Below are 14,304 nucleotides of genomic sequence, written 5' to 3' on the forward strand. Positions count from 1 at the left end.
TGAACAGGTTCGTCCTCACCCCGACTTCTCACACTCTCTGTCTTTCCCCTTAGTCGTCCTCTCAACCATGTCCTCAACAATCGAATCCGGCTTTCACCTCGCAGACAGCAAAGGCTACATGCTAGGCCGAGGACACGCCGCCGCCTGCCGCCTTAATCTCCAATTCTACCTCTGGAAAGAATCCCTCCATTTCAACATCCATCCCTCCATCCCAATCCCCCCAATCCCAGCAATCGCAGACATAGGCACCGGAACCGCCATCTGGTTACTAGACGTAGCCCACGGCCTCCCAACCGCCATCCTAGACGGCTACGACATCGACCTATCCAACACTCCACCGACCCAATGGCTCCCCAAAACCCTCACCCTACACAACTGGAACCTCTTCGGCCCAGTCCCAGACCACCTAATAGGCAAATACGACATCGTCCATCTCCGTCTCCTCATCCTTGTCGTGCAAAACAGCGATCCAGTCCCTATCATCCGGAACGTATCCCGCCTGCTGAAACCAGGCGGATATATCCAGTGGGATGATCTCAATTACCCCGATACTCATATTGTGAAGACAGACCCGGGTCGGGAAACGCCGGCTTTTGACCGGCTGCGCCAATTCGTGTACTCTAATGGCCGCCATGATTGGGTGTTGGATTTGCCTACACTGATGGAGCAGAATGGGTTTGAGGGGGCGCGGCTGGATCATTTTCGGGATCGGGTCGATCTTGTTACTGCGAATGGGGAGCAGCATTTGGCTACTATGGAGGAGTTTGTTTTGTCCTTAGAGAAGAAGGGGATGGTGGAGGATGCGGGTAACATTAGGTGTTTGCTGAGGGATGTTATTGTAGAGGCTGTGCAGGGTGTTGCCTTGTCAATGCCGCGGGCTGTGGTTGTTGCGCGGAAGGTATAGTATAGTGGGTGATAGATACGATATCCTTTCTTTATTCGATATACTCTTTGATGGGTTTAGCCCTGTAAGTGCCTTAGATCAAGCGACGTTACTAGGGAAGACGGGATATTTATCAAGTATCATGTATTCTATGCGATGTGTACTACATTTCAAGACTGTGGTTTACAATCAACTGTATAGCAATGTCATGTTCCCATGCCCAATCGGTTTCATTATTCGTTTGTTTCAACATTGTTGAGCAAGCACAGTCCGCAGACTCTCAACCTGCGGCTTTAATTCCTTAGGCGGAGCAGACCAGTCCTCGAACTTGGTAATTTCGGTGTCTGTCACCACAAATAGATACTCTGCAGCGCTTGACCGGATCTAATAGATAAACAAGTAGATTAGCACATCAACGGTCAAAAGAAAAAGAGTGTGGGCGTAAATACTCTCGGGAAAGGATGCAAGAGCAGTCCTGTCATCTTCTTCAGAACATCAGCTCGCATGGAGTCGATTCTTGTTAATGCGGCATATGCTTTGACGGCGGCTTCCAATCGAGCCATATTGGCCGATCTCAGATGTGATTTTTGGATAAGGATAAAGAGTTTGCGGAAACTGAATTAGACGCTGTATGTTAGAAAATGATGCTAAAACATAAGCAACGCGGAATTGGGGGACGGACCTTGGATCTGTGCCTTCCGGGATAACGGGGATATAGCTATCAATCAGGAAAGCGACGAATTCAACAGCAGGAATGGCAAAGCGATCATCTTGGATATTGTCACTCAACACCTTAGAGATATCTTGTAAGAAAGCCATCAGGATTTCCCGTCGCTGCGGCTGTAATTGATTGTTAAGGAACTGGGTCAAAGCCGAGCGAGATGCTCGAACAAGACCTTCCGCTCCTAAGATAGCAGAGGTAGCAAATCCCTGAAGTAGTGGAAGACGAATCCAGTCAATGCTCTGCAAGGTTAGTAGCTGGGCAAAGTACTCGTGCGACGAAACATGACTGAAGTGCTCGAATTTCCTATATTCAGTCAGTAAATATTTCCAAATATGATCAGGTTTGGTGGATTACGTTTCAAGCGGAGGCAGATCTTCCGCTGACTCCCAGAATACTTGTAGACAAAGCCATGCGTGGAGTCTGACCTTGTCCAGCTTCTCGGATGCAAGACGGCAAAGATTACCGACTAGATCCTGGACTAAGGCGGAGTGTGATTTCGAGCATGGTTCTCTTTGTAAAAAGATACCTGCTGCTTGGATTGCTTCCACTCGGATGAGAGATCCAATGTCACCTCTTCTGTCTGTGGTGTAATCATTCAAGAACTCAATGAAGTTGGCCGCAACTGTATCAATCGTACCTAAGATGTTGTTAGTTCTGGCGACCAAAATGCTAACATTAGGGAGATTAGCATACCCATGTATGGCAGGATGCTAGTAGCCAGGCATTTTACAGCAGCAACTCTTTTTTCAATGAGTTCTTCTTTCCCGGTGTAACGAAGTAGCTCAGTGACAATGTTTTCCTGGAGATCACTTTGTCCTTCTAGCTGCTTGAACACCGCACCGAGAGCCAAGATTTGGCCGCGACCAGTTGGCATTCTCCACGACGTATGAAGATGGGAGAACCAAATTCGGACCGTTTCTTCTTGCTTCGCTGTCGACAGAAGAGGGAATAATTGCGACAAGGCAGTTGAAGAAGTTTCGATAGAGGTATCATCACTCCGGGATGCGCAAATGGATAAGATTTGGAGTGTGCGCTCGAGAAGCTCTTCGGAAGGATGCGCTAGATCGATCGTGATGATAGATCGAGATAGCGAGGAAATTAAGCAGGATGATGCCTCTGCTGTCAGCTCAGGACGTGATGTCTGGAATGTCAAGTCGTCGTCTGTAGGACCTGCTGAAGAACCGAAGATCTCCCAGGCATTGGCCACTCGAGAGGAGACCTCCCTAGCTTCCTGGGTATCTCTTGTCTCAACTGAAGTCTCCCAGTGAGAAGTGAACGCATCCACTGTAGCAGCAATCGATAACAGACATCCATGCCGTGACTCAACATCACTGCGAGATGTGCTAGAGAACCTCTGCAGTAAACGATCCAGGACTAACTGCATGGTCCTGTATACGTCCTGGGTGCTCAGTGTTCCAATAGATTTCGCCGCGTGTCTTCTAGATTCGGCATCTGGCGAGCCAATGCCTCTCCAGCCCATCAAAGTATCCAGCAGAGGACTCCAGTAGATCTGATTTAGAGACGCCGTTGCTTTCGCAACATCTATCATAGCGCGAGAGCGACGAGCGACAGCATGATAGTCGACCACCTGCACGAGCGAAATGCCTTCAGCGATGGTATTGGGATGACGGCCAATCAATTCCTGCAAAGCAGCAGAAGAGCCGCGACGGATGTTCCCAGATGGATCAACACAAGCCGCACAGACAAGTTCCACAGCCAGTTTCTGCAGGACATCAACCTCTTTCTGACCGGTTGGTGAAGCCACTACCTGTGATTGAAGTGCCAGGAGCTCTGGAGTCGTATACTTCCGGGACAAAGCCCATATACCAAAGCAGGCAGCGTCTCGCACACCAGTGCCCACAGAACTGCCAGTAGATGACCTCTGCTCAAAGCATAAACCAGATACAAGGGACTGGAGAATCTCTGGAAGCTGGTGAATTGGAGGTGCGCGGCGGAAAAGCAAATGTGATAATGTCAAGATTAGTCCTTGCCATCGTTGGGCATCAACAGCGCTGAGATTGCGTTTGAGAGTGCGAGTTCCAAATTTCCGGGCCTCAAACGGTGTCATCAGAGAACCATCGTCCTTCTCATAGAGGATGTTTTCTCCAAGCGATCCAATGACCGCCTCGATGACTTCAGTCCCCATTTCTGGATCCAATTTCAAGGTGACGATGCTGAGTGCTTTACTCGCCGCAAATCGCACAGGAGTATCTTTGTCGGCCAGGGAGACCAAGAAATGATCAATCGCGTCTTCCAAAACGGTAGATAACACATCATCCGTGATGCGGCCATCCCCTCGCTCACTCAGAGACAAAGCCATGACTGTGGTATTGCGAAGAATCTTGACGACAATCTTCCTAGCCAAAGCCGAAGCTTGGATAGTTGCGGATACCGCAGACTGTCCTTGGGATACACTGAGGGTCTCATGGAAGATATAATTTATCAAAGGAGCAAGATCGTCCACATGGCCAGATGCGCCCAGACGGGCAATGAACGTGAGAACACCAATGCAAGCATAGACAGAGGGCGGATCAACCCCATCCGAGGGCTGGATAGTCGCAAACGCCCACTTAGTGAGGCCTGTGAGAACCCCAAGTGCTTGCATATCTCCACGCAACGACAATCGAGCCAAGAGAGCTGTCGCAGCCTCTCGTTCTTTACCGGATGCACTGATATAATGCAACGACAAAGAAAGAAGAGATCTCGCAACCATCGGCGTCTCAGCAGGCAACCAGGTCAGACGTTGTAAATTGTCATAAGGCACGGGGATATCATCCGACGACAGCGAAGAAAGGTCAAACGGAGCAAGCAGAAGATGAGAAAGCCAGACGAGCATCATATAACGCTCTTCCCAAATCAACCGTTGCGGCTCAGAGTCAATAACTACCTCAGTGTCTGACAGCTGCACAGAATCCCATTCAATAAAAGCCCGCAGCATCGACTCAAGGTATTTAGGCTCATTGTTTAGAAACCTGCTGATAACCTTGATGCCGCGAACTTTGCAGAATGTATACAAGAGTCTGCAGATAGCTCTTGGGAGCGGATGCAGAGCTCCAACCTGAGATCGACGCGGTGAAGTAGTGCCATACTGGGCGCGATGCTTTATCAGGTATGCCAGGAAAGCGTCCACTAAAGGGGACAGCAGCTTCTGCAAGTGAGGATCTAGGAGTTGAGGCCACTCTTGGAACGGTTCAAGCTGTAAGTAGTATCAGTAAATATGTATCAGGGACTGATAGAGGTTTATTTCGTGGTTGGAGGATCTTACAAGGCTGACAAGTTTCTCTGTCTTGGTTACTTGCACCCATTTGCGTGGGGTGCGGAGGGGTGTTCCATTTTGTGATCTCCACAATAGCGAAGGGAGCTTTGCTGAAAACTCGGCCACTAAATCGCCGGATGCACGTTGGAGCTTTACGTCTCGATCCTCGGCGGCATCCATCGTGGGCGATTGGAGTGATGCAGCTGTTTCTGAAGAGTTGCGTGTTGGGAATAGCGTCAACAGTGGGCCGGGTCACATGACAATGTCAAGTATACAAACAGCGCAGTTTAGGAATAATGTTGACATTTGAATTCATTGTATAAAACATTTGCCCTCTAGATACTTTTAATTGGGGAATTCCAGGGCTACGTTATCATGATCACATCCCTTATGCCCATGCTTAATACTTGTCATTCCATACGCTCCACCGCTTCTCTGGATGCCTTGGCCCAGTCAGCCATCTTCCAGAAGTAAAAGCCTTCGATCGCCACAATGATTGACTGTCCAATTAAAATGCCACACCAGAGCCCAAAGATGCTCCAATTCAACCAAAATGCCAAAACGATGCCCAATGGCAATCCCACGAGGTAATAGATTGACAGTTGCACATAGCTGCCCAAATCCGGGCGCCCAACAGCTCGCAGCAAGCTGTTGAGAGAGGTAGCCACAGCATCCGGAATTTGAACCACAGCACCCAATGGAAGCAGGAAATAAATCATATGCCAAACTTCGCCAATATCACTGAACAGGCCAGGGATCACTCCTCGCAGGGCGAGGACCACAAGCATATTCGCCAAACCAGCACCAAGGGAGGCGAAAACCAAAACTTGAGCTGCTCTTGTCGCACGGTCGATAAGACCTGATCCTACCAGATAAGCAATATGCGTACCACCAGCGATAGCGATGGAAAAGGAGATTTGGAATGCGAAGTCGGATAGTGTTGAGAGGGCAGCTTGGGCAGCGAGTTCAGTTGGGCCCAGTTGAGAGGAGATGAGAGTCATGAATTCCCAAGCGAGGACCTCAGCTTCAATCATCAACCAACTTGGGATGGCGAGGTTCAACATTGAACCCCAGCCGCGCCAGACTTCGGCAGAGATAGGGTTCCAGCACTCTGATCCTTTAATGAAGACGACGTAGAGTGCGAGGAAGACTGGAAGAAGACTGTTAGCGATAGCCACTGCAATTGGGGCGCCGATGAAACCCCATTGGAGTTTCTGGGGAAGAACAGTTAGTAAAAGGACTAGAGGAGTAATATAGCACCACGTACCCAGACAAATAGCCAGCCCATGAAAATATTGAGTGTAGAGCAGACCAAAAGAACCACCAGACTAGCACTGAATAAACCCTGCGCTTGGAAGAACCGCTTTCCGGACTCAAAGCAGGCATAGCCAGGAGCTCCTGCGATGGCGATTTTGAGATACAATCCCGCGAGAACAGCAGTTTCGTGAGATTCAGCGGGGAGAATCAACATAAAGATACGATCGGCATTATACCATATGGTTCCGATTGGGATCGTGAGGACGAGCATGAAGAGGGTCAGTCGTTGGACATGCAGGCCGACCATTCTCGGGTTTCCCGAGCCATATGCCTGCGGGCATAAAGTATCAAGACATGTTGCAAGACCTTGGAAGACGAAGTATCCAGTAATTTGGGCGGTCATGTTGGCCAAGCTCACGGCCCCGATTTCCCGTTTCCCCAGATGGCCCACCATGAAAATGCTGGATCCGGTCAATGCATGTTGAAGCAAGAGCGCAACCATCAGCGGAGCAGTGTATCGCGAGATAATCTTCAATTCTTGCTGCCATCCTGACTTTTTTGCCCCGTCCGCTGCTTCAGGGTCGACGTCATGCAACAAGGGAGAGGATTCTGTGGCCCTATGCTGGTTTTCCGAGACCATCGTGGAAGAGTTTTTAGGGCGATCTCCGTGCTTTCCGTTTAACACAAGATGTTCCCTTCAACTCCGAACGATGGTTCCTGGAGAGTATTAAGGGGAGGTCGAAGATGAGAAAAACAAGTTCTCATTTGCATGAGGTGGACGACCGAAATAACAAATCAATCTTTGCATCCCGGTCGCATCGTGGAAACGATCGCCCCATAGCAGCAACGTGCTCCACTGCCATGCAGCCCCGGTAGACCTATCATCCACGCAGGCAAACACTAACACTTAGCGTAAGCACGCCATTCTTCGGCATTTGAATACGCTAAATGGCGACATTCCAATTGACATAGAGTACAAGCCGAATCATGAAAGATATTGGGTAGTGAACCTGGGACTGCTGTCGCATGGCAGACGCAGTCAAGGAAGCTGAGACCCCCAGACTTCCCCGGGAATGACCTTACTGGTCCCGATCTGAGAAATACCCAGAATCTCCATATGGATCAAGGAATTGCGCCACCCACGCGGATTTGTAGTTGCTAGCCAGCTTGACCATCGTATTCCTGACATGTCCAATGAGGATTGCGAGAAACATGGCACCCCAGACATCCCGATTCATATCTGAAAGGTCCATGTACATGAGGAGGTTGATTCCCGAAGAGTTATCTTTGCCTAGAGGCTTAGCACTTTTGTCTTCAGACGGTGGATTGGCGTCTGAAGGCTGAGGGGTGGTGTCAAGAGTGACCACAGAAACAATAGGCCCGGTGACAAAGAAGCCTATTAGGGTTGGCCAGAATTTGTCGCGGGCAGGCGTGAGAAGGACATATCTCTTGAAGTCATTCGCTCTGATCTGCAGTTTCTTGTAGAACTTGGTGATGGCTTCCTGCGAGTCTTCTTTATCCGTTTTGGTGTAAACGACGTGCATAGGGATATTGCAAGGTTCTACCACGAGTCCAGCATCGGTCACTGCCCAGCGAAGATACTTCTCGATTGTCTTCTTGATGAAGGGCTCAGGCGGGGAACGAAGGACATTGCAGAAATCTCTCACATGGCCGCAAACCTGCAATAGTCCCTGGAAAGCTCGGATTGCATAGAACTCAGAGCTTTTGTGAGCCCCAAGGACAAAATCGCCTTCTCCGTGCTTGTCATTATCCGCGGCAAAGAACAACTTCTCCGGCAAGGTCATGAAATCCTTTTGCCAGTGTCGAGGTATCGAGGCCTTCTTGGAACAAGCATGAAGCTGAGCTGCAAGTGTTTGTTCCTGTGGTCCCAAGTCAGGATTGATAGGAAGATTTTCTGGCTCAAGTTGAGCCTTTCCTCTCCTCCTGGGATGAATATCCAGGAGTTGATTGCGTTCATACTTCGGAACGAAAGAAATCTCGTCCTCACTGTCATGGTCAGTGTATTCCGTATCTTCTGAGGCCTTCCTCCTCCTTTTGTTGTTCTTGCGTCGAGGGACAGGATCCCTGAATGAAGGGTCAAGGGTATTTTTCTTCCCACGCTTCGGGGTTGGTGATGGTGGTGGGTCCTCCTCGCTTGAGATGGGAGAGGAGGACACACTCGGAGTGAAGTTGCTATAATCCGAGTCACTGAGGTCTGCTTCTGTATCGCCACCTGTGTCGACGTCGAGGTCTTCAGATCGCTTGCGCTTCTTGTCGAGACCTGAGAAGTCTATTTGCTTGACTCGCTTAATTGGTTTCTCAGGCTTCAAGTCGTCGTCGGTTGGCGAGGTCAGTTTCTGAACTCGCTCAGCTGGTGACTCAGGCTCCGTATCCTCGACTGACGAAGTCCGTTCTTGGGCAGAGGTAACCTGTTATGAAAGTGAGTGATTGGCACATGAGAGTAGGGAGGCGAGGAAGGAGAGGTAAGAGAGATAAAAGCGAAAGAAAGATGATGGAATAAAAGCATCAAACTTACCAGTTTCCCTTCATTATCAAACTCAACAATGGTAGAAGGCACAGTTGCCAGAGAAGAGGAGCTTTCTGGCTCCATGAGATGGCTTAGGGTTGGAGAAGGGGGTGTGGGGAGAAACCGCTGCGAGGTGTAGCAAGGTTAGTGAAGCAAGAGAAGGAGAAGAAGGGGAGGGCGAAGAAGCGGGCGAATGATAGGCAGAAGAAGGAGAAGGTTGAATAATAGGGTCAGGGCCGTAAACAGGCTTATGATGAAAGATTCGGAAGTTATGATCGACCCGTTCAATAGGAGTCGCGTCTTCCCACAAGAAACGTCTGATTTCAGGATCGTGAGTCCAAAGTTCTCCCCAGCACGATGGGGGAGATCCGGTTTCCGGGCTTCCAGGAAAGTCGATGTGGTAGTTGATATTGTCAACTTCTGGCCGGCTGTTGTTGACAGGGGATTCGCCCAGAGACTCGGTCAGCTGCCTGGTCCATGGTTGGACGCGGGCTCGATTGAATCGCAGTTTTGGCCTGGGTGTGCGCGGAGTTTCTTTGTTGCCCGAAGACGAGGTCTCTTTGTAGTTTCAAGATGATGCCTCTTTGTAGTTCGAAGACGATGCTTCTTTGTCGACCGAGGGTGGGCTCTCTTTGTTGCTCGAGGGCACGGTATTCGCGGGACTCAAGACTCGAGGGCGCCGGCGAAGCAGGCGCTTGAGTCGTGATATTACGAACATTTTGACAAAGGAAGTCTATTTTGAGAACAAAGAACGGAAGCTGGAAGGGCAGTTGAGAAACACGGGAACGTGTTCCAGAAAAGAGAGATGAGAAAAGAGATGGAACGAAAGCATGGAGAAAAAGTAAACAAAAGAGGTGGAAAGATGGGAAGTTGGGGGAGGAGCTATGCTTTCTAGTAAACAGGGTGGAACTACAAACTATATGAACACATCGCAGTCAGGATGGATATCGTATTTGCATCTCCATAGGTGCAGCCGTTAGAACATAATATGCATAAAGCGCGGCTCCAGGTCCTACACCATCTTCATAGATCTTCAACATCATCATTTCTCATACTCCTTGGACTGAAACTCCCCGAAGTCCCCACCCCCTCATTTTTGGACATTTGAGTGTCCGACATAAAATAGAGTCATAAACCCGACCAGTCGGAAAAGAAACACATTGGAACTGAAAAAGAACTAGACAGGAAAGGAAAGAAAGAATAGAGCAAGCAATTTAGGTAGGCATGGAAAGGAAATTGACGCAAGCAACCTGGAGGTTTCATAAGCCGTGGTATCCGAACAAAGCATATCAAGCGGACCGGCGTCCACACCGGCACTTGAACGAAACTGCAATTGGGTATGTTGGAGCAATTTGAAGAGCAAGAAGTGCTGGGAAGGGCGGGTGACCCGCGGCGCCCTGAAGAAACCGGCCGTGTTGGTATTAAACTCCTCCATCAACGACTCTTCACAGGGATCCAAGTGAATAATAATCATAGTGGTCATGACCAGATCAGGCAAAGTCGGCAGTATAGGAGAAGCCACGGAACTCTTCCTGCATGGCTTGGGAAAGCACTAAATTAAACAGTCAGTTATGGTTCATTTCAGATCAAAGAAAGAAGACTTACCAGATTGCACAGGTGTCAAGACGGGAGTCACACTGGTGAACTCCTGGTCGAAGTTGCTGGTATCAGTGGGGCTGCTAATTGTTGGGATGAATGGCGGAGGGACCCGCTTGTGGTAGATGTCATCCCAGTTGATGTTGCGGAAGAAGGCATGGGACATGACTTCCTGGGCATCAGTGGGACCAGAACCGAGACGCAACTCAGGCTCGCGAGTCAACAGCTTCTGGAGGATCGACACGGAGTCACGGGGCATGTGGATGGGGTAGAGAGGCTCATCAGCGAGAATGGCGTCGTAGATCTCATCTTCATCTTCACCGCGGAACGGAGATTGCTGCAAGAGCATCTGGTAGATGAGGACACCGAATGCCCACCAATCGACAGCCCGTCCATACTTCTTGTCCAGTAGAATCTAGAAAAGGTCAGTTGATCGGTTCTTAAAGACACTGAGTTCGGTAATACATACCTCGGGACCCATAAATTCGGGAGTACCACAGAACGTGCTGGTCGTGCAACCGTACCACATGTTCTCCTTACAGAGACCATAATCAGCAATCTTAATGTGACCGTCCAGGGTCAGAAGAATGTTGTCAAGCTTCAAGTCACGGTAAATGACACCGTTCTCGTGGAAGTACTTAAGCGCCAAGCAGACCTCGGCAGCGTAGAATCTAGGTGAACAGAGTCAGCATTTGCAAATCTTGACCTTTACCCAGAACAATACATACTGTGCCCTCTTAAGACCGAATTGGCCACGCTGAATGTGCAACATAAGATCACCACCACTGATGTACTCCATGACGAAGTAGACACGGGTTTCGGTCTGGAAACAGGCATGCAAGTTGAGAAGGAAGGGGTGACGTTCCTTGTTTGCAATCAAGAACACACGTTTTTCGGACTTCGTGCTCTCTACTTCATCATTTTCGATGATGAATTCCTTCTTCAGCACCTTGATGGCATACAGCTTGCGGGTGCTCTTGGTTTCAGCCAGCATGACCTTTCCGAAGTTACCCTTTCCAAGAACAGCAAGGAAGTTGAAGTGATCCAATCCAATGCGAGCCTTGGCCTGTGTCAGGGCAGCATCATCCTTAGTAGGCGGTGCAACTTGTTGGGGTATCTGCTGCTGTTGCATAGGCTGCGGCGGCGGTGCCATCTGATAAGGCGAAGGCTGAACCTTTTGCATGGCTTGGGGTGGAGGCTGCTGCGGAAAGTTGGCATAAGCAGATGGGTCATAGTGGGCATGTTGGGGCTGCTGTGGTGCTTGAGGCGGCATAGGACGGTTCATTTCAGCTGTGATCCAAGTATTAATACAATAATCCCAATTGAAGAGATAGGTGATGCATACTTGGTGTTTGCTGGGGGCTACGCATCCCAGTAGCGGCGGCGGCGGCAGCGGCGGCGGCGGCAGGTCCCGTAGGAGATTTGGGAGGCAACTGTTGGCGCTGTGCGGCCTGTGCAGAAGCTGTTGGTGACTGTGGTGTCACGAAGGAGTTAGTGGCCGCGCTTACCGCTTCAGCAGAGGGTTGTCTTGGAATAGCCCCGTAGGGGCCTTCCATTGGTTTCTGGGGGTAGGAGAGGGCAGCATTGTCTTGAGGGGGTTGCGGCGGACCGCTTGGTCGAAGGGTGCGGTTGCTAAGACCGGAACTGACAGAAGCAGACTTATTGTGATTCTTGGCGCGAATCAATGTTTCTAGAATTTGGTTGGCCGCTTCCATCGACATGCCACAGAAATCGGGCACAAGGTGAGTGCAGTGAGCGTGACATGTGAGATCGCACTCTATGTGAAGATTAGTATATACCAAGCAAAACATGCATCCTCATGATATGCCTACCAGAGCATCGCTTGGCATTTTTGCGCCCAAAGGGCAGCAAATAACCACAGTGGCAACACCAGTTGGCGGAGATGTTGGAGAAGCCTTCGAAACGATGGGGGATGCGGTGGTTGATTTTCTCTTCGTCCGGATCGGTCTCGTAGTTGGCCTTGCTGATACACTTGGTGACAACCTTGGAATAGCACTTTTTGTGACAGGTATACTTGCAATCCGCACATTGCATGCCTGCGGCATACTTGAGGAATTCTCCACAAAGCGCACAGCGCATGATGTTGTAGAATTGCTGCGTGACGAACTTGTGACCTTGCTTCTCGTGGACCTCTTCCTTCTTTTGGCGCACGGCACCTTGACGATTAAGACCGATGTCAAAGGGACGGCGGTCCTTCAATTGTTTGGCTGTCCAAAGTTAGTATATGAAAACGATTTGGCGGATGAAGCTCGTCTTACCGAAGCTCATCTGGAGCTGAATCCGTCCAACGGGTTCCAGAGCAAACCATGAATCGATCATCACAGTGGGAGGGACATTCGAAACCTCCCCACCATGGTGTCCGCCATGGCCTGAGGTACCCGGTCGTCCAGGGCCGGGGCCATGGGAAGAGCCCTGGGGGGAACCAGGATGATCATGTCGAGGCGATCCGCCATCCGCCATCTTATCGGCAGATACCCAGCCGGATGCGTTGAGCTCCGTCTCGATCTTCTTGCGACGCATTTCCTCTGCAATGTCGGAAATTCGTACCCAAAGCATACCGATGGGTGTGGGGCGATCTCCCGACTTGTCGTAAACGGTCAACTCGATCTCGTTGGCCTTGTCGATATCCATAGAGAATGACTCGTCCAACCATCTATCGTTTCGTGTCGCTTTGGTTTTTCCCTTGACTGTGTCTTCCACTTTGACGACGACATACGTCTCCGGGCCTCGAGAAAATCGTGAACTAGCGGCGTGGTCCACATCCTTGACCGCGTGGATGCGCATTGTTAAAAGACCTGTCAGCGGCTTGCGCATGTTCGGGCTGCTTAAACTCTCGTCTGTGCCACTAGTCAGTACGTCTGAGCCATCATTATTCCCAGACTAGCAGTTTTTTGCGTACCATCTGGTGAATCGGCGGTAGGGTCAATGTCGACATGAAGGTCCTCATATCGCTTCAGCGCTTGCTTCAATAGCTGAATCTTTTGGTTGCTCTCAATGCGACGGCCCTCGGCATCAGCACGACTCTTTCGGTCGCCCTCGTCCTGGTATAAGCGCACCATCTTCTCGATACCAGCCTTGTATTGTTTCTCAACACTCAGCTTGAACTCCAGTTGGGACAGCATGAGTTGAATCTTCGGCCCGAGGTATGCAGTGTCATATTTGATAAGATCTGAGACATATCCATTCATGTCAGCATTCCGAACAATTTTAAGCTTAACGCAACATTTTTGAGGGATTTAAATCTGCATCTCGGATCACGATCTGACGTACCTAGCTTTGTGTAATTGGGTCTGGCCTTCGGGATCGGGGCGAAAGGTCGGGGGTCTGGGAATGGAGCGCCGGAGGGCATCGAGCCAGAACCACCCTGGGGGTAGTTGCGGCCATCGCCATAGTCGCCTTCGCCAGAGTATCCGGGGTAATCCTTTGGTGGGGGAGCCGGGCCTCCGTGCGGGTGACGCTGGCTGGGCGAACTACCATCCTGCTGCATGTGACGAATCTGCAGCTCTCTCATCTTCTCCTCCAGGTAGGCGATATTCTTGCGGCCATCGCGGATGTTGGCGTCGACTCTCTGTTGCACGAGGGGGTTGTCGGTCGACTGCCGCATGTTACTGGCAGCGGTGATGAGGGCCTTCTCCCGCTCGATCTTGTGGGCGACCGAGGCGATCAGCTCGTCCCCGTCCATGATGGCTGAGGGTAAAGAGCGAGGGCGAGAGGGTAAGGTGTTGTGGGTGGGAGAGGGTTTCGCGGGGCTGTTGTTGACAAGGGGCGCAACGGGCACGGGTAATGCCACTTCGGAAAATGTGAGACAATCTGCCCGCAATGATCGCCCACTGGACTTGCACCAATTTAAGAGGGTTTCCAGTACTTTCAAAAGAGATGAAAAGATATGAAAGAGAATGGATTATCCAGATTACCAATTTCTGACCATTTCAAAGATGTCCAGCCCATAACAGGCCTAATCAGTGGCGAAAAGTGTGTTACAGACAACTGCGGGCACGTGAAGGGCTCTTTTTCTTATATTTCACTACAGCTGTCTACTC

General features: G+C 50.2%; 5 protein-coding genes across 5 annotated transcripts; 1 reads left to right on the forward strand and 4 right to left on the reverse strand.

Moving 5' to 3' along the window:
• Positions 1 to 67: 67 nt before the first annotated feature.
• N7446_001881 (uncharacterized protein) lies at positions 68 to 904 on the forward strand (the record flags this gene model as incomplete). Its single annotated transcript, XM_058510630.1, has 1 exon — positions 68 to 904. One exon carries the CDS (start codon positions 68 to 70, stop codon positions 902 to 904), a length of 837 nt encoding a protein of 278 aa, XP_058376166.1.
• A 225-nt stretch (positions 905 to 1,129) lies between these two features.
• On the reverse strand, positions 1,130 to 5,043 carry N7446_001882 (tubulin-specific chaperone D; the record flags this gene model as incomplete). Its single annotated transcript, XM_058510631.1, has 6 exons — positions 1,130 to 1,267; positions 1,333 to 1,498; positions 1,566 to 1,910; positions 1,962 to 2,244; positions 2,301 to 4,803; positions 4,873 to 5,043. 6 exons carry the CDS (start codon positions 5,041 to 5,043, stop codon positions 1,130 to 1,132), a joined length of 3,606 nt encoding a protein of 1,201 aa, XP_058376167.1.
• Positions 5,044 to 5,273: 230 nt separating this feature from the next.
• N7446_001883 (MATE family efflux transporter) lies at positions 5,274 to 6,760 on the reverse strand (the record flags this gene model as incomplete). Its single annotated transcript, XM_058510632.1, has 2 exons — positions 5,274 to 6,077; positions 6,131 to 6,760. 2 exons carry the CDS (start codon positions 6,758 to 6,760, stop codon positions 5,274 to 5,276), a joined length of 1,434 nt encoding a protein of 477 aa, XP_058376168.1.
• A 439-nt stretch (positions 6,761 to 7,199) lies between these two features.
• N7446_001884 (uncharacterized protein) lies at positions 7,200 to 8,731 on the reverse strand (the record flags this gene model as incomplete). Its single annotated transcript, XM_058510633.1, has 2 exons — positions 7,200 to 8,549; positions 8,657 to 8,731. The coding sequence occupies 2 exons, from the start codon at positions 8,729 to 8,731 to the stop codon at positions 7,200 to 7,202; spliced, it is 1,425 nt and encodes a 474-aa protein (XP_058376169.1).
• Positions 8,732 to 9,581: 850 nt separating this feature from the next.
• Positions 9,582 to 14,123, reverse strand: pkcA (protein kinase c). The gene is made up of 10 exons (XM_058510634.1): positions 13,535 to 14,123; positions 13,164 to 13,433; positions 12,523 to 13,101; positions 12,076 to 12,471; positions 11,752 to 12,020; positions 11,589 to 11,715; positions 10,972 to 11,533; positions 10,713 to 10,914; positions 10,253 to 10,658; positions 9,582 to 10,199 (listed from the first exon to the last, which is right to left on the reverse strand). Exons 1-10 carry the CDS (start codon positions 13,944 to 13,946, stop codon positions 10,138 to 10,140), a joined length of 3,285 nt encoding a protein of 1,094 aa, XP_058376170.1. The 5' UTR covers positions 13,947 to 14,123; the 3' UTR covers positions 9,582 to 10,137.
• Positions 14,124 to 14,304: the final 181 nt, after the last annotated feature.

The sequence above is a fragment of the Penicillium canescens genome (genome assembly GCF_028828765.1).
Source record: "Penicillium canescens strain IBT 15451 chromosome Unknown utg000002l_segment0_segment0, whole genome shotgun sequence".
NCBI lineage: Eukaryota > Fungi > Ascomycota > Eurotiomycetes > Eurotiales > Aspergillaceae > Penicillium > Penicillium canescens.